We start from the raw sequence: 18,323 nt of genomic DNA, 5'->3' as shown, positions 1-18,323 counted from the left end.
TGATCAGTGTGTTGAGCTTACTGATTAGAAAAATAGAAATGAATTGGTCAGCGGCTTATAGTTGTATGCTGGTGGTCATATTTGTAAGCTCCTTGGGGGCAGAGATCTTACCATGGTTTTAGCTATGTACACTGGTCCTGGTTCATATTTAGATGTTATGTGACATCTGCATTACTAGGTGGCAATAATTGTTGTGCTTAAGGGTGTCTCAGTGCACTGTTTTGTTACCCCTCAGCCTGCAGAGACTAAGTGTCACTCCATGATAAAGTGTGTAAGGCTGCTGTACCAGGAAAATGGATAGATACATGTTCAAATGCATTTGCATCTCCCAGTTTTCACTTTACAATGCATATATACACACATATATTTATATATTTAAATGTAAGCATATGTGTGTGTATATAAATATGTGTATATAAGTGGATTTCTTGTGGTGCTTTTTACTGAACTCTACTAGACAGGTATTAGGCCTTGATGTTATTACTGAAAACCCAACTGCACTTTCATGGGTCACATGTCAGAAAACTGGGCCATCCTGCCACAAATAAGCCTCTGTATTGTCACTCAACAACACTCAACTGTCTAGTGACAACAGCATAAATGACAGTACAAAGGTGGATGAAAAGGGACCTCAACTGGGATTTGCTGTGTGTTTGGAAATAGGAAAAAACTAATGTGAACAAGATGTCGAGAACTCTGTCGAGTGCCATCAGCAGTGGAGAGCATTTATCTTATCTGCTGGAAAAAGAAAAGTGTTTGTTAGCTGTTAATTCTCTCACCACAAAGGCAGGATAAATGTCTGATGAGCTGTTCCTCTGCAAGAGTGTTTTAAATCCACGTGTGCTCAAGGCCCTTTTGTCTGTCTCCATAGATATCATGGTGGAATCACCTGATGAACAGTCAATCGTCACATATGTGGCACAATTTCTGGAGCACTTCCCAGAGCTGGAAGGGGTATGTGTTTTCTCCTAGATCATATTTCTTTAATTTGCTTTGGTGTACTTAGTAAAGTCAGATATTTATTTTCTAGGTTTCTTTCTAAGCTATATAAAATAAAAAACTCAGATTTAATTTTTCACATTTTGGTTAAATCCAGTGTAATGGGCTTTCATTGGTGATTGCTTAAATGCTTTAGGTAGAATTGTGCTTTTAAACATTTACATCCAATTGTAACTTTCAGAGGTTAGAACTGGTTTTATAGGACTCTACCACTTTGCTGTATTTGTCTTAAATAAGGCTGAAATTTATCCGTTCACCTATGATGATTCATTGAACTTTGCATTTAATTTTAATCTATCTTCCCAAGTTTGAGGGCCATGATCAATCTGAATTTAGCAGGTATGAGACACCTGATACCACTGAGATATCACAGGCTGAATCTTTTCAATACAACACTCAAAAGCACTCACTGTATGCATGAAATAAACTGCAGCTTAAACAACTAGGAGTTTAATGCAAAAATAAAGAGTTGAGAATTAAGTGGGGACTGATAGTGCCAGGGATTGCCAAAGATCTTTTGCAGAAACAGGCATTTCCTCTCATTTCTCAACTGAAGGTTCCACTTGGGATATATTTTGTAGCTGATAAAATTAGTGGTAATTACTGAAGTAGTTGGAATTGAAATTATTACAATAATCTAATTGTTATTATTAAATTAGATGAGCAGTAAGATCTGCTGACATTAAGACTTGTTGGCGTTTTAATGGACATGGAAAAAAACCTGCCTTTCTTTTAATACAGTCTGTTGGAATGAAATAATCTAATATATTAATACATTTCACAGTGGATTTATTGGAGTTGTTAGATTTATTTTATTCCTAGGGTTTGAGATTATGTCAAAAAGCCGACAGTTGTCTCCACAGGTGCAGCAGGGAGAGATGAATACGTTAACAACTGAGGATTAGGCTTGTCTGCATTCTGATTTTCCTGTACAAGTGGCCTCTTGACATTGAGCTTTGTTCAAGGCACTTGAGTTGCCAAATTAGTTTTCCTACTTTCAAAATGTGAGTCATTAATTGGCCATTTAGAAGCTAATGGGGTGATGGGCTAGGTGGTTATTCTTTCCCCTGTGCTTGGGAAATGTAAAATGGTATTTGAGGTAGGATTTATTACTTAATGGTGTATCATCACTTATAGGAAGACTTTACAGATCCTGACAAGGAGCTTCCAATTGAGTCCACATATGTCCACATCAAAGACACACCATCAGAAAAGGAAAGCAAAATCTTGATTTTAACTGAAAGTGAAGAAAACATGTATACTGTTAATCATGAGAGGAGTCATCCTGCTCCTCCAAAGGTCCATATTCATGACATCCCTGAAAGAATCCCCTCAGAAACCGCTGCTGAAAATTGTAATGGGAAATTGAATCAAGTGTTAGGTGATTCACAGGAAACACCTGAAGAAGAGCCTCAGAGGCCTACCTCACTGAAAATCACAGGATCTGTCAGTTTTGAATCCAGTTCCTCTTGGGAGGTTCTAAGTGATAAATTCGTGTCAGGTGAAGGGGGCATCTCTGATGACCAACTGAAACAGAACAATGACCTTTCTCCAACTGTTCTGACAGATCAGAAAAATTCTGTCGACTCTTTTGAAGAATACTCTGAAGAATTAACTAAAGAAACCCCCACTGAATATGACAACGAAACTAAGAGCCTTTCAGCCAATACTTCTTCTTTGAGTCCATTATCCTGGACTTCAGGTATACTTACAGATGATTCTATTAATAAAGTAGAAGAAAGCAAACCCCAGTCTTCAATTCTTTTACCAGAAGATACCTCAAAACAAGAAGATACGCATAAGTATGTTCTTCATCTTCTAAATGAGGAAATACAGAAACATCCAGAAGATGAACATACAAAGGAATCACCTGCCTTCGAGATAACAGACACAAGCCCTTGTTCACTGAATAGTTCTAATCTCGAAAGCCAAGAACTGTCTACACAGCATGAAACATCTGATGACTCTCTCTCAGATGTGGCCAAAACTCCAGATGACCTGGACAGTTGTGATGAAGTTGATTCTTCAGCTGAAGTGTTACCCAGTTCTTCCAAAGTATCTGTAATACCCCATGATCTCTTTTACTACCCACATTATAATGTCCCTATATCAGCAGTTTTGAACGCTTACCTGGAGCCTTGTATCGAAGGTTATGACACTGGAAATGGCAAAGCTTCTTCTGAAACACTAAAGGATGTTTTACACGACAAGAGCTTACCAGAACAGAACTGCAAGGAAGATGCTCCAGAACCAGACTTAGAGAATAAGCCAAGTGCCCCTCCATCAGAAACAGATACTGAGAACAGTGAGGAGGAAACTACAAATATTAACAGTCACATGAATTCTTCTGATGAAAAAGAAGTGCCATTACTATTAGAAGAGTTAGAAATTGAAGAAGACGGCAATAAGGCCACCAATGATCAAGATTCCACTATTCCACAAAACCTTGAGGTATTTTATTTTTTTTTTACCAGCAGTTCTTTGTAGGGGATTAGCAGCTGACCTTAGAGGTTTTCATTTGCTTTCATTTTGCAGTGTTCGGGAGAAATATTTAAAATATACTTAGTTTCCAGTCCCATAACACTGATTCCCACAGCCCCCTACTGGAATGAGTGGAATTGCAGATCCCTCAGAAGATCTGACATTAAAAGAGAGAATAAGCCCTAAGATTATTAGTACAGCAAAACTGATTTTTTTTATTATGTTTTAAAATAGTTTGAGGCTTCTCTGTAATCCCTAGGCATAAAAGATTACCAGAGAGGGTATTTTTAATAATTTGTAAAGAGATGAACAGAAAGTAGTATTGCTTATAAAGAAAGGATAAAGGCAACGACAATTTTTGTCTGAATCCAAATAAGTTTACCTACAAAAGCTTAAAAAACCAATTTGAGTAGGATACATTATGTGGGTAAAATGAAGGCTTGCCTACACTGGAAGAGGAGAAAGAGAGAGGGATTTGGGGGGTATTTGGTTTAGGCAGTTTGCTCCTGCATCTCTTCTTGCAGACACCAATTTTGAAGCGCCTTACATGTTTTCCAGTGCAGTAATTTTTGATAGCGTTTTTTTGGGAATGAGTGTCCATTTAATGCTTCTCTATATGCTGCTTGGACAAGTTGCTTCAACATGCTTTTGTCCTGACACTTACTACAGTAATGAAGTCAGTTTGCTGTTAGCTTGAAAGGCTAATTTGGGATAGATTTTTAAAAGTCTGGTGGATTGCTTCAAAGAGCCATGTCATGTCATGGCTTCTTAATAGAAAGAACTGACAACTGTCAGTATGACGATTGTATGTTGCACTGATGATACCTTATAGTTCAATGTATCCAAAAAGATTTTCAAGAAATTAATTGCTTTTTTAATTCTCTTCAGTGAGACTTTCAGTCCCATACTACCTGCAATGTAGCATCTGAATTGACTGCACCACTAAGGTATTTGGAAGGGTGGAGAATCAGTCTTGTTGTTTAATGCAAAATGTTTCTTAACTTCAACAGGCCATAGTAGAACCTCTAGAGGATTTATCAATAGCCATAAAGACACCAGAAGAAAGTAGTAATAGGGAAGAGGAAGGGGAAAATGTGATCGAAGAAGATTTGCAGATCTCAGAAGTCGACACTACTACTCTATCACAAGATAATCTGCAAGAAATTGCTGAATGTCAGGAATTTACCAGGTATTTCACATTAACTTTCTCTTAAATACACTTGACTAATCTTTGAAAATGTGCCCTGTCCATTGGATGTTTCTTGTAGTCTTCTTTTAGGAACAGTGTATTGGGACTCATTCTGTGTTTCTCTTCTTCCTGTGCTTCTCTTAAACATATTGGGTGATCCAGTGCCAATGAAACTTGATTTGACTGTGTTGTACACTTCGCTACACAGAGCCCAACTGGAACCCCAGTGCATTTTGAACATGGCAGTGTTGTAATTGCTTTTCCAACAGAAAGAGTATTTTGTAAGGTAGATGAAATAATCCATGTGCATTGTGACACTACATGGAAGAATGGCACTGATTCACTCCAATAGATATTTTTTTGGGTGTTTTTTCTGATTATGATCAAGTAAATGAATTTGTGGAGAGAAAACAATATGAAGAACTTGTGGGTTGAGGTAAAGGCATTTTAATGATATAAAAGCAAAGGCCACATGGGAAAGAAAATTAGGAGAAGCCCAAAAAAATAAGAATTATTTTTTCTCTACTTCCCATCAGCAGGCGATGTCCAGCCACTTCCTGGGAAGCAGGGTGTAGTGATTGCTTCAGAAGACAGATATAATAACAAGTATGAGTGTGTCACTGCCCCCTGGTCAGGTTGGGTCAGCTGTCCTGGCTGTGTCCCCTCCCAGCCTCTTGTCCCACCTCAGACCACTGGCCTTTAGGGCTGTGGTTGGAGAGACGGCCCCAGTGCTGTTCCAGCACTGCTCAGCCACAGCCAAAACACACGTTTTACCAACACCCTTCTAGCTGCAAGTACAAAGCATAGCACTATAGGGGCTGCTGTGGAGTAATTTAACTGCACTCGAGCCAGAGCCAGTATAGAGACACTCAGCTAATCTTACTCAGTTCATTTCTGCTCCTTCTTATGTTCCAGTTGATTCTTCGGTAATGTATTGGAGTGGGACATGAACTGTAATTTGTTGATGCTTATCACTGTAGCACTCAAATGAGTTTGAAAGTTTGCTTAGAAAAACCCATTGTCCCCTTCAAGCTTTTTGTTCCCTGCAAGGTCTGTCCATTTTTAATTTATGTTGATGCCATAAAACCTGAATACTCTCACTGAAACGTTAGTGATGTTGAAGGTAGAAAACTGCTGTCAGATGGCATTTTTCACAAAAGATTCCTTTTTGAGCATATGAATTTTGAAAATGAGTCAGATTTTCCCAAAGCTATTTTATAACGTTACTGATAAATTCCAGTTCATACTCTAATACATGCAACAATGCATATTTGTGGTTTTGCACAGCTTAAAACTGGCATGTGCAATTGCAGTGGCTCCCTTTAACTTTGCTTTATGAATTTAAAAAACTTGCTTTTACATACGTTTCAGAACCGGTGACAATGATGCCAATGTTTATCTCCGAAAAAGGTCTCCTAATGCTTTTGAGGAGGTAAGTGTGGAAATTTATTTATCGCTGTTTCTCTGTTTCTCTAATCTCCAAAAGTTCACACACTGTAAAAAGATCTACTCTCTCTCTAAAGCTCTGTGACAGTATGAAAGTCTTGTGACTTCTAATAATTTTAGTGTCAAAACCAGGCATAGCTTCTATATCTGCTAAATATATGGAACTGAACTTCACTGCCCCTTGAACAACTCCCCAGAGGAGTCCCTCATACTACAGTTAATCTGTTTTAACTTTGAATCTTACTTCATCTTAACTGTATAGCTGCAACATTTTGCTTCTTTGAAGCTTCCTTTACTTGCTGCCCCAGTTTCTTTCAGTTTTTGCATTCTCTGTATGTATGTTGGTGCCCTGGTCTCAACTCTGCAAAAATGCTGGGTGTCTCCTAAAGAGTACTGTTTCAGAAAAACTGTGTTCTTTCCCTCTCCTTTGCAGTAGCAGTGTTATATTCTCTCAGTAGCAGCAGCTAACCCTAAAAGAATTTTAGTTGTAACATGAAACTCCATCTCTAATGACAGATGTGATTCATACTGGCTTCTTGAGAGCACTCAAGTGAGGTCTGGATTTTTACTTTTTTAAGTCAGAAGGAAGGGACAATATCAGCAATGTGGGCACGCTGAGCAGGGATGGGAATATGGCTTTTTTCAGCATAGAAATAGAATTCTGACTATCGTGGAGTTTTAAAGAAATGCTGCCACGAGTGTTCAATCAAACTGAGGTTTCACACAGATGCTTTAGTTCTGCAGTGCTGTCAGAGCTATCAGAAATACATATGAATGAGGGGATCTTTATTCAACTAAGTGAAAGCAGTTGAAAGCAAAAAAATCTTATTTCACAACTTTTTTCCTTTTCTGTGTGTGTGTACTAGACTGCAGTGCGGGATGTGCTGACAGGGAATACATTTATAAGCACACTTTGGTTTTAATTGAGCAAGCATTAGATATATTCTGCATAAAATACACACACAAGTACCACCTTTACGAGATGCTGAATTTTATTTCTGTTATATAATCTATTTCTTGTTTGTTTAAGGAAACTTATGGTGTAAACGAGCAGATGACAGATATGGGTGAAAGTACATTAATCATCAGGTAAGTGGTTCTTATTCAGACAAAGACTTTTGCAAGGAATCCATAACTCCTAGCTAGGTACTACTAGGAGTGCTACAAAAGGAATTGGAAATTAATTATAATGGTAGCAACTGACTGGATGTCTTCTGTAATGGCTTGGAGTCCATATTTCCTGTATTGCCTATTTCAATCTGTCCCTTGACTAAAATGCTTTTTCTTGAGTTGAAAGATTCAGCCGTCAAAGCAAGACTCTGAGTGTTCTCCGTACTTAGTGGATATGTCAGGCCAAAAAGGAGTGGGAGAACTTCAAATGTTAGGCCCTCTGGCAGTGGTGACTCTTTCTATGTTTGGAAGACTGTCAAGACAATGTTTAGTGTGGTCAATGCTAAGGAAAATCAATAACTTCAGTGCAGGTCAGGCCTCCTTGTTAGAGTACATGTGTGTGTTTGTTTAGTCTAGACCTAGAGGGATGGGCCCTGAACACAGAGTGTGTATCCCTTTGTTATTTGGGTCTAAATGTCTAGAAAAAACAAAGGATCACGTTAGGTTTTCCCTCTTAGCTGATACTGAGTAGTACTTCTCAGAACTTCTAGTTAAAATTATTGTTATATTTAAATACACTAAACCCACAAAATATTATCAGGATCCACTGTCCTGGTCTGACTTATGCTTCTGTTAAAAAAATACATAAATAGCTGTTACAATTATCACTGTTTACAGATTGCTGATATTGAGCAAATTTTGAGTAATACTCAGGTATATATCCAGTATAGTATCTGAGGAAGTAGGATGCCCCAACCAAAAAAAGGGACTCATTAAAGCATGCCAAAACACATTTTTCTCCAAAAGTAGATTAGAACCTGAGGGTTATTCTTATAGTATTGTAAAATTATAAAATGAGTGTGCCATCTTGTGCCTTTTTAAATAAGACCCTTCCTTGTCTTTGTGGGAGCTCAGTGGTACCAGCAGAGTCCATTGGGCTTTGCCCTTATGAACCGCAGCTGGAAATCTGGAAAGTTCAAATTTTGGAGTTGTCCTGGAAAACCCCAACTGCTAGTTGGTTTCTGGAAGTTTTGGGCTTTTTCCATTTAATATTCTGACATGAGTAACTCTGAAAGTAGATGATTTAGGGGAAGTATATCAAGTCAGATCCAGTGTATAGGGAAAATTGTGAAAGTGTGATGTGTGTTGCCCAGAGCTATGTTTACTGTTCTGAAAACAAAAGAGCATCTTTTTGACAGGTGGAAATCTCCTTATACTACCTGAGAATTTGTCCAGGGTTTTCAGAGGATTAATTGATATGTACATTGGCTCTGGAAAGAGCACACTGCTTTAGCCTGTTGTGCCCCTCCAGGTCTAGCTGGGACTCCAGCTGACTAGATTGAATTGGTTCTTTAAACTGCTGTCTGTTAGTCTGTCCTCTGATCTTCACAGTAAATATTAACAATGAAGGTTTTTTCTTCTTTTTCTTGCCTCTTATTGAATTCTTTCCTGTTTACAGGAAGAAAAAGGACTCAGAAGCAAGTGAGGCTCCACCACCAACTCATGAGATGACAATTTTTGAACAGCCAGAGCTATTTTACTTCATCATTTTCTTCTGGGTGCTGATCTACTGCCTTTTACTCCTTCCACAGCTTCTTAGTAACAAAGTTTGATTTGTGTGAGGTGTGGAAAAATAAAGGATGGTGACTGGATTGCTTTGTGTATCTGCATATGAATATGTTCCTTCAGGTGAAGCACAAACAGAAATCCAGGACCTGGTATTTCCATTTATTATCAGGTTGTCCTCAAATTCTCTACTGTTGTGCTATGACAGTGTCAAAGCACGTTTTATATTATGATGATTGTGTAAATATATATAAAAATTACCTGATTTAGTAGACGCAATTTTGTACATTTGTGCCTTGCTTTATAAGATGCTAAATAAAACCAGATAATTATCAGTAGAAATATGAACAATTCAGAGCTCTAGTCTTCAAAAATTATTCTTCTGGCTTCATTTTCTTATGTAGGGCCTGATAGCTGTGGAAGAGGGGTGGTGTTGACTTGCCTCTGGATCTGGCCACCTGCAAAGGCAAGGCTAGAAATGCTTCTTCACGTTTTTCATGGAATTATTTGAAAGAATTGGAGGCAGAGCAGAGCTACAGGTGGTAAAACACCCATCAGGAATTACAGTTCCAGTAGCAAAACCAGTGGAGCAGCAAAATCAGGTTGAGGGTTTATTGGGGTAGGAGAGTTTGATTTTTTTTAGGATTTAAATTCACTTTTGTCCTGCACCTTTTGTTATATTTTATTTGAAGGAATAATCTGGGTGTGGAGAAGTGTGAGGCACATACACACTCACTGCTTCACAGGAGTGGTCATATGGGAAATCCTAGCCCAGAAACTAAAGTTTTTTTAAAAGTACCTCAGTGCTTCTGAGTCTGCTTCTGCTTCATTTTCCCTGCTGCTTTTACTTACCAGATCATGTGAAAATGTCTCTTTTTTGAAGATACAAAAAATAATAGGTCACCTAATTTGCTGAGGCTACTGTTAAAGGCATAATTGTATGGTAAAAAGATTAGAAATATCCTTTAAGTGTCCAAATCAATAGAGAAAGAAATAACAGATGTAAAACTAAATACAGAGAAATGCTGACAGCCAGCATTGATTTTCTAGTGCAACTAAAGAGACTCTAGTGGTTTTTCCACAGGCACAGTTGAGCCACTTCTGCCTCTTGTAATTTTTGTCCACATCAGTGATCATTTTAGGATATTTGATTTAGGATTTTTGCCAGACAAGGTGTAACCCATGCTTTGGAGGACAAAAAAGAAGTCTTCTAATTCATTAGCTGTAACTTTTCTCTGTGTGACTTTTAGTGAAGTCACTACTTTTCATTGACACATTTTTAGTTCCATAGTATGCTTTATGAGACTACATCACATTGCTGCTTCCACCTGGAAATTTAGAAGGTTGACTTCAAACTGCTTCATAGCATGAGGGGTTTCATCATTTTAGACTGAGTGAAAAATCACATGGCTATAAGTGTTACATACTTTGTTGTAGCATAAGGTGTAGCCCTACCCTGGCTAAGTTTTCAGATGAACTAATAGTACGTGGGATCAGGACACATCAGAATATATACCAATTTATTTGCAGGTATTTCAAACACGTTTGTAGTAATGTTATCTTCTAAGGTAATCCTAACCATCCATCACACTTCATTCTTCTTCGTAAGCTTTTTGTCCCCCTGGGATTTTTTCTTCTGAGCTGCAGTTAGAATCCAACAGCAATATGGCTCAACAGGAGATCTTAAACATTGAAGATAAAATTCTAAATGTTTCAAGAGAAAGCTGAAGTCTTTCCAAAAGAAAACCTTTATTTTTGAAGATGCTTTCTGGAAGTAGGCTAAAACAGAATATTGAAGAATTAGTGCTTTTCCCTCTGAAAGAATAAAACTTAATACAAGAAACATTATATCTTTATCCTTAAAACCAGGGAATAGTAGGTTGGGGTATGGCATCTATCTAATTGCAGCAAGTAGCAGTGTACACTAGTTTGGAGTGAAAGTGTTGGCAGCTCTTCATTATGTTCCACTCTTCACAGGCTCCTTTGGTTAATGACAACCTTTTCTGATTCTTTCTGTCTTTACTCTCTGATCCTTCCATATTTATTGATCTTCAGCAGAGGTTATCTGGAGTTGGATTAGAGTCTCTTCATAGGACTTTATAGCTATCGAAGTTCAGTCAAGTCAAGTATGCTCCCTTCTGTCTTCTCTCCTTCCTTCTAAGAATGTTAATCAGAATGAGGAGCTCTTTGGATGTCTTATCCATCCATGAAGAATGGAAAGGTGGGAATGCACTGATGCTGGCCATTTCATTACACAGTATTTTCATCCAAGAGGGAAAAAACTCAAGGTTTTCTTTATTACCTCCCACTGATGAACAGTGACTGAAACATTGAAACGAGCAGTTTAAATGTTAAACAGCATCCAGCAGTTGTCTCGGTCATCTCACCCAGTGTTTCAGCCCAAACACACTTTTCATCCTATCCCACTGAGAGACAGACATTGCTTCCTCCATCCAAAATAGATGAAAAAGAAATACTAAACTAGTCTATGACACTTGGTGTTATGTTGCTTTCCATTTTGGTTGTAGGTTTGCTATAACAGAGGCAGTGTACCTTACTCATCCATTCCTTGGGTGAGAAGATCAAAGGTAAAGAGTTAAAGAGTGATGATACTGGTATTGTCAATTGTGCATTAAAAAAAAGTCTGAACTCTTCAGGAGTTTTGCCTTTACTTGGAACTGCAAAGAGTGTGACATCTGCATAAGGAGCAGTTTCCCCCTACTTAAATTGACTTGTGAGCCTGCACCTCTTCTTCCACAGCCCAAGATCCAATCCTTCAATGCAAATGCCCTGTTCTGAGAACATTGCTTCTTGCTGGGCTTTGTGGCCTCTTCTGACCTACCATCTAAAAGCCTGATTGTGAAACATTCCTTGTGGCAAAGCCTATTTTAACTTGCTGCCTAGAGGACTGGCTTGGGGTAGAGGGGGGTTAAAGGTTGATGGGCAGTCTGTTGTCTACCCATTTTCCAAGAGGTATGTCCACTGTCCTAATAGGGAAGTTTTTCCTGAATTTTTGAATGGGTTTTTGAGAAACGCCAACCTTGAACTGACTACATTTGGTATTTTGATTTAGCAGCAGAATTCAGATGCACAAGGGTACTGATTTGTTAAGACTGTTTGTAAAACCCACTGGTTTTGAGCAAATGTGGGTAGCAGATTATTGTGAAGTGTAAGTGTCAGGAAGTGTTTGAGGATCACTGGATAAAGGATGTTTGGTGTTCACAGAAGCACCATTAAAGGCCAAGTGACAACTATAAAAGGATGGCTCAATGTTATTGTAGTCCTGTAACTTAACTGGAAAGTGTTTCATTGTGATTTTATACAAAGTGCAAGGAAAGATACACTATTAAAGACAGAATCCCACAAAACATTTATGGGGCGGATGACTTAGAGCTGGGGAAATAAGTTAAACAGTCACATAAACTACAAACTGACACGGATATAGCCTTTGCCAAATTGTAGGAAATTTTCAGTACAAAGGTAGGGGAAGCACAGATTACAGTAAAAATGACAATCAGTTTTCGATGCCATGAATATTTTTGAGGGATTGAGCTCTAAAATGTATTTTTATTGAGTTTCTAGATTGTAATGAATGTGTCTACAGAATTTTATGCAGAGTTTGAGAGTTCAGCTGTTTGAAAATGATTTTTTTTTATATAGCAGTGATTATTTTATCTATATATTTAATAGAACTGTAAAACCATTTTAAGAGTACCTGTAAAATTCTGTGTATGTGATACAATTATTTATTAATTATGACTCATAAGCATTAAGCTATGCATTGGTTGTGTCATCCATTTGAAAACTGGAAACTGCAAGCAGGTGAAGAGTTTTTAATGAACAGCAGACTTGAAAAGCAGGGGAAATGACTGAATACAATTGTGTGATTCTTAAAGCTGCATAGCAATATGTCATTTTGTAATGTTAAACTTTCAGCTACAGTTGCAAAATATACTGAGTGATTAAGCTACTTTCTTCCATTAAAACTTCCGGAAGCTGAAATTTCTACATGTTGATATTTGGTGTCTAAACACACTTAAATCCTCTACATCTTATGGACACTCTCAGTTTATTCCAGCTCAGTATGACTGTAACTTCTTTACCCAAGTAATGCCCCACTGAGTTTATGGGGGTACCATGCAATACCCATTGGGTTTTTTAGGGTTCTCTGCAACAATCCTCACAGAATCAGAGCTGTAGGAGATTAATCTGGCCAGTGTATGTGGTATCACATTCAGCCATCTAAGATGATAATAACTGTGCATTAGCACTTATGCTAGCTTTAAATACTTAAGAGTCCCTTCTTGCCAAGCACAAACGTGAATGCATCCAATGATGTGTTCAGTTCCTCTACTTCTGTGGAAGTCAGTGCAACACATCTGTGTGCTAAGCACACACTACAGGACCTGGCCCTGAGGGCACTTAAATCAACATTAACCCCATAGGCCAGGAAGTCCCCTGAAGCCTATGCAATGCCCTTAGCGCTGGATCCCCTCAAAAATCCACATACACCAACCCTACCACTCACTTTAGTTACCTCCACTTGTACACAGAGCGTTTGTTTGTCTAAATTCTTCAGGATCAACCCTCTAAAGAGAGAAAGTTGGAACAGCAGTGGGAAACAAATAACTGGAAGATGAGGATGAGGTTTCAGGCTGGGATATGGCCATGGAAGTTCCCAAACGGCTACAGCTGAAAGCTCATACCCTGACAACAGGTTGTCTGCTGTTTCACTTGACCTAATAGGTAGCAGATCTGAATGGAGGTAAAAACCCCCTGAGTTCTTTGTATTTCTGCATTGTGCAGTTTTTTGGCGGGTAAATAACTTCCGATTCTTTCCCTCAGCACACCACTGATAACAATAATTTGCAGCCGCCCAACTTATGATCGTTCACATTCTAGGTTTGTATATAAACAGGACATACAGTATGGCTTGTTCCCACCCACACCACCCCAAGATTGTGAAGCTGTTCGTGCAGGAGAATGGGAGGTGCATGCACATTAAATGGTATGGAAAAGTCATGTTCTGAGTGGCATAGCTGTCCATCGCTTTACACACCTGCAGAGCCCATGAAGGGTGAAAAATTAAACCTTTTTTTTCCAAATGCCATAGTAATTTCAGGGTTATCTTAACTGAAATTGTGGAGCATGAAAGTATTTCTTTCCTCCACTAAATGTAACACATGGAAAACCTCCTTCCACCTCAGTGGCACTTTCGATGATTCCTTTCCAGACAGCTGCCACTGCTGATACTGGAAAATGAGACCCAGTTATTTTCTCCCCATAGCGGGGGAGTATCTAAGTTTATGTCTCTAGAATATAAAACTGGCCCATGAGTGATTAATGTTTGGGGGTTTTTTATTCTTTAAAAGGCTAGAAGGACCAATAAAAATAATTAATTTTGTCTTGGTGAGAAATACTAAAATCTCTCATTCCAAGAAAGACTATATACTTGCCTTCACTGCTATGTTCAGGTCAGGTAATATTTTATTCCCCCAATAGTTTCATTACTTTCACTGGGCCTTCTTGGAATCTCTTTGATTCACAGATTTGCTGTGTGTCCAAGGACCAATTTGTACAGGGGGGTCCTGGTCTATGGCCATGATTAAGACTGTGACAGAAAATCGCCATTGTTTACTTCAAAATCTCTGGTTTGATGTAAATCAAGTAACTTTCAAAGTATATGCTGCTCAGTTTTTGAGAGAAGCAATGTAGTCTTGTTTTATTGCCAAATAAATTACACAAGGCAAATAAGAATTTTTATTGTAATAAAAAATTCAACTTCTGCTTTTGTCTTGAACAAAAACATTTTAGTAGGCATACCACTTTGTGCTATTGTATACTGCTTTGTAAAAAGCTGAATAAACTGGTTTACCCTTTCTTGTTAAAATTCTCCGGTTTAAAATGTAAACTGCTAGTTTGCTAAAGAGTTAATGAGGGACTTCATCCTAAATAAATAATTTGTAAGTAAGGAATGTAATACTTAAAATACACGTTCCTCTTTGGCAAGTGGTGAGGAATGATGATTTTTTTTTTTTTTTAATACAAACAAATGCTGGGAGGATTTGAGTGGTATCCAGATATACTGAAGGAGATGCATCTTCATGTACTTTCAAATACATTTCTTAACACTTTCAGTCAAGTTTGTATTGGATGTTTGCACTAGTTGCTCAAAGCTAATTTTTGTGAGAAAGAACTATATTCTTATGTATAGCTGGTACACTAGAAAAGCAAGTGTTTTTAGAAACTGTTATGCTGTAATAAGAATAGTATTTAGTAGTTAATAGTTCCAATTTATTTTACAAAATCTCCAATTTGAAATAAATGGACAGGCTTCCTGTATAAAATCTGTTATCTGTGGGTTTGTCCTTTTTCTCACAACAAAATACCTTAAAACATAGTTTAGGAGAGATCACCATTTAGTTCTAATTGTTTAATTTATTCATTGTTATTATTATACATTTTATCTATTGTATGCATTATTTTTATCTATTCATGCATTTTCATGCCCAGAAGTTATTTTCACTTTTTAGCAGAGTAAACACTGCAAATTCATAAAGTATGTTGTTTCCCAACTATCCAGAAAGTGACTTTTCATTTTAGAGGATGAATCTAAACTTTTATTTTGGTCAATAAACAGATGGATTTTAATTTTTTATACAGGTGAAGAATTATTAGTTTATTAATGCACAGAAATTGGCATTATAAAGACAAGGCATGGGAAATCTTACAAAAACAGTTGTGCTTAATTAGTTACTGTTCTACAATTCAGTTTATCTGGACTGCTTCTATGTACGTTTAGAGTTGTGGATTAGTAAATTACTAGCTGCAGTATCCATTCATATTTACTATGTACTTCCCCCTACCCCTTATTGCCTTTGCAGTATATGAGAAAAGGAAAATAAAGTACAACAGAGTTGCAATACAGTTTGGATTCAGCCCCATGATGTGTCTCCTGAGAAATATATCTAAATTGGATAAACACAGAGAAAGGAAATGGTATATAGAGAAAGGAGTAGGAATGCTTCTTCTCTAAGTTTCATGTATTAGGAATTATAAATATTCCTCTATCCTGCTACAGAATCACGTCATCCCACAAGCTTTCAATGTGTTTCTAACCACTCCTGGATTAGCTGGTACCTGCCTGCAGGAACATCCTCCCCCCACACCTAAGTATAGGCAGCAAGAGAATATTCATGATGCTGTTGAGAATTTGGAATATTAGGGTGCAGTCCTGTTAGCAGTGCAGACTTCTAGAATCATAGAATGGTTTGGGCTAGAAGGGACCTTTAAATGTCATCTAGTGCAACCCTCTGCAATGGGCACTTGCCACCAGATCAGGCTGCTCAGAACCCCTTCCAGTCTGATCTGAATGTTTCCAGGTATGGGGCATCTCCCACCTTTTCATTACCATAACTTTAAAATCTCTAAATGCAGTTTGAAACCAGTAGCTTTTTTTGCTGTCATGAATGACAATTAGGTGGAGAATAAAAATGCTGTGGGGTTTTTTATTGGATTATTTTTTTTACAATTGACACCGTGGTTAGGAATTTGAAAGTGGATTGGGGAGTGAAGGGTGTGAAGTTCAAATAGGCAAGATGGGTCATCTCAGAATGTGGAAAGAGAGCAAGCTTTTACAACAGTATAAGATCCAAACTTTAGTTCAAACTCAAACATAAAAGGACAGGAATTGTACCAGATTTCTTTTAACTACTTTGGGATAAAAGTAATTCTCTTAGAAACTGCAAAAATAATGCCCCTTATCCTTGGTGTGCAATCAAACTTTTTGTAGCTTAAAGATGATGCAAATGCAGCCTGGGAAACACATCCATGTGGATCTTGGCAGCAATAAAGACAAGAAGAGGGTTCATTTCAGACAAGGAACCCTGTGCACGTACACATACACTGAGTAAGCACTTTGATTATGCCGAAGTCCAGACCTCTGAAGGATAATTTGTGGACATCGCACATAGATTCTGGTTGGTATTGTATACAGAAACCTTCATCTTCTCTTCACTGCTCATTTTACCAGGCTGGTAAACAAAAGCCAGCAGGGGCAGGAGAACCTTCAAGCTGGTGAGCAGATACAGCAAACCCTTAGACCTGAGCTGTGATTTCTATTAAGACACCAAAATACAGCGATATTTTCTGGAGTTGCTATTTCTATTGATGTTACATGGATTATTTCCAGGAGAGCTAATTGCAGCAATTTATGAAATGCCTTCTGTGACCAATCCAATCCTTGATGAGATCATACCACTGCCTTACCACAGTCCTTGTCAAACTGTACACTTATCTTGGAATATCACGTAACGTATGATCAAAGCAAAATATATAGCTCCATCTGCTGTAAATACTTTGAATTGATTATTTTTTTGATACTTTTTTAGGGCTGCTTTGTACTCTGGGGAACTGATTTATCACTTTGTTGATAGGTATTTTCTGCATGTTAGCAAGAATCAGCATAAATACAGATTTATACATTGCAAAGTGGCATTTCTTGGTTCTCAGGCAAAGAGAAGCATTAAAAAGGGTATTTCTCAAGGACATTAGGAACTTATGTTAAGTGTCATATGACAGATCTTTTTTCATTGCAGCTACTTATGAAATTCCTCCCCTCTTTCAGTAAAAAAAACCTCAGGAAAAGTCCCAGGTGACTGGAAAAAGGGAAACATTGCACCCGTCTTCAAAAAGGGTAGGAAGGAGGGCCCTAGGAACTACTGACCTGTGAGCCTCACTTCTGCGCCTGGGAAGATCAGGAACCAATCCTCCTAGAAGTTATGCTGAAGCACATGGAGGACAGGGAGGTGATGTGGGAAGCCAATAGGGCTCCACCAAGGGCAAGTCCTGCCTGACCAGCCTAGTGGCCTTCTGTGATGGAGTGACTGCATCAGTGGGCAAGGGAAGGATGCAGATGTCATTTATCTGGACTTCTGTAAAGCCTTTCACCCAGTTCCCCACAACAGTGGGCTGTTCGGTGGATAAAGAACTAGTTGTATGGTCGCACCTGAAGGGTAGTGGTCAACAAGCAATAGCTCTTTTTTCTGGGCCATACACAATTCTTTGTCAACTGTGTTTCCAAAGGAAAGGGGAAGCAAGTCCTACCTATTCCTGCCTTGGTGGTTTTATCAAGTGCTCCCTGACTGTGTTGTTGCAGGTGCCAATTTCCTGTTACCGTCTGAACCCCTGTGACTCTTGGGCTTCCCTCCACACCCTAGAGTTGATGTCCAGAAAAAAAATGATCTTTTGTCTCTTCTGACTGTGTCTGTATTATGATATTCTGGACTGGGGAGACGCTGTTTGGTGATGGATCCTAACGGAGGAGTTTGGGATCATCCTTTGCCTCAGAATCCTTGCCAGTCGACGTCAGGGTTGAGCTCAGAGACTTTAGGAGTCAAACCAAACCAAAGAATCACACAGAACAGCTGAGGTTGTGAGGGATCTGTGGAGGTCCTCTGGTCCAACTGCCCTGCTCAAGCAGGGTCCCAGGATTATGTACCCTTGGATTGTGAATATGTCCAAGGATGGAGAC

At 38.4% G+C, this 18,323-nt stretch overlaps 1 protein-coding gene across 1 annotated transcript in view; it reads left to right on the top strand.

Annotated features, from left to right (window-relative positions):
* Nucleotides 1-9,142, top strand: part of CLMN (calmin) — a 68,164-nt gene extending 59,022 nt beyond the window's left edge. Inside the window, exons 8-13 of the mRNA XM_027892814.1 lie at nucleotides 872-954; nucleotides 2,137-3,450; nucleotides 4,491-4,669; nucleotides 6,041-6,101; nucleotides 7,146-7,204; nucleotides 8,685-9,142. Coding sequence (XP_027748615.1) covers nucleotides 872-954; nucleotides 2,137-3,450; nucleotides 4,491-4,669; nucleotides 6,041-6,101; nucleotides 7,146-7,204; nucleotides 8,685-8,838 — 1,850 coding nt within the window. The 3' untranslated portion in view covers nucleotides 8,839-9,142. The remainder of the gene's footprint in view (nucleotides 1-871; nucleotides 955-2,136; nucleotides 3,451-4,490; nucleotides 4,670-6,040; nucleotides 6,102-7,145; nucleotides 7,205-8,684) is intronic.
* Nucleotides 9,143-18,323: the final 9,181 nt, after the last annotated feature.

The sequence above is a fragment of the Empidonax traillii genome, unplaced genomic scaffold (genome assembly GCF_003031625.1).
Source record: "Empidonax traillii isolate 1590-97213 ecotype Southwest subspecies unplaced genomic scaffold, ASM303162v1 scaffold370:size553598, whole genome shotgun sequence".
NCBI classification, from domain to species: domain Eukaryota; kingdom Metazoa; phylum Chordata; class Aves; order Passeriformes; family Tyrannidae; genus Empidonax; species Empidonax traillii.
The sequence above is the reverse complement of the archived record's forward strand: the minus strand, read 5'-3'. Positions and strand labels throughout refer to the sequence as shown.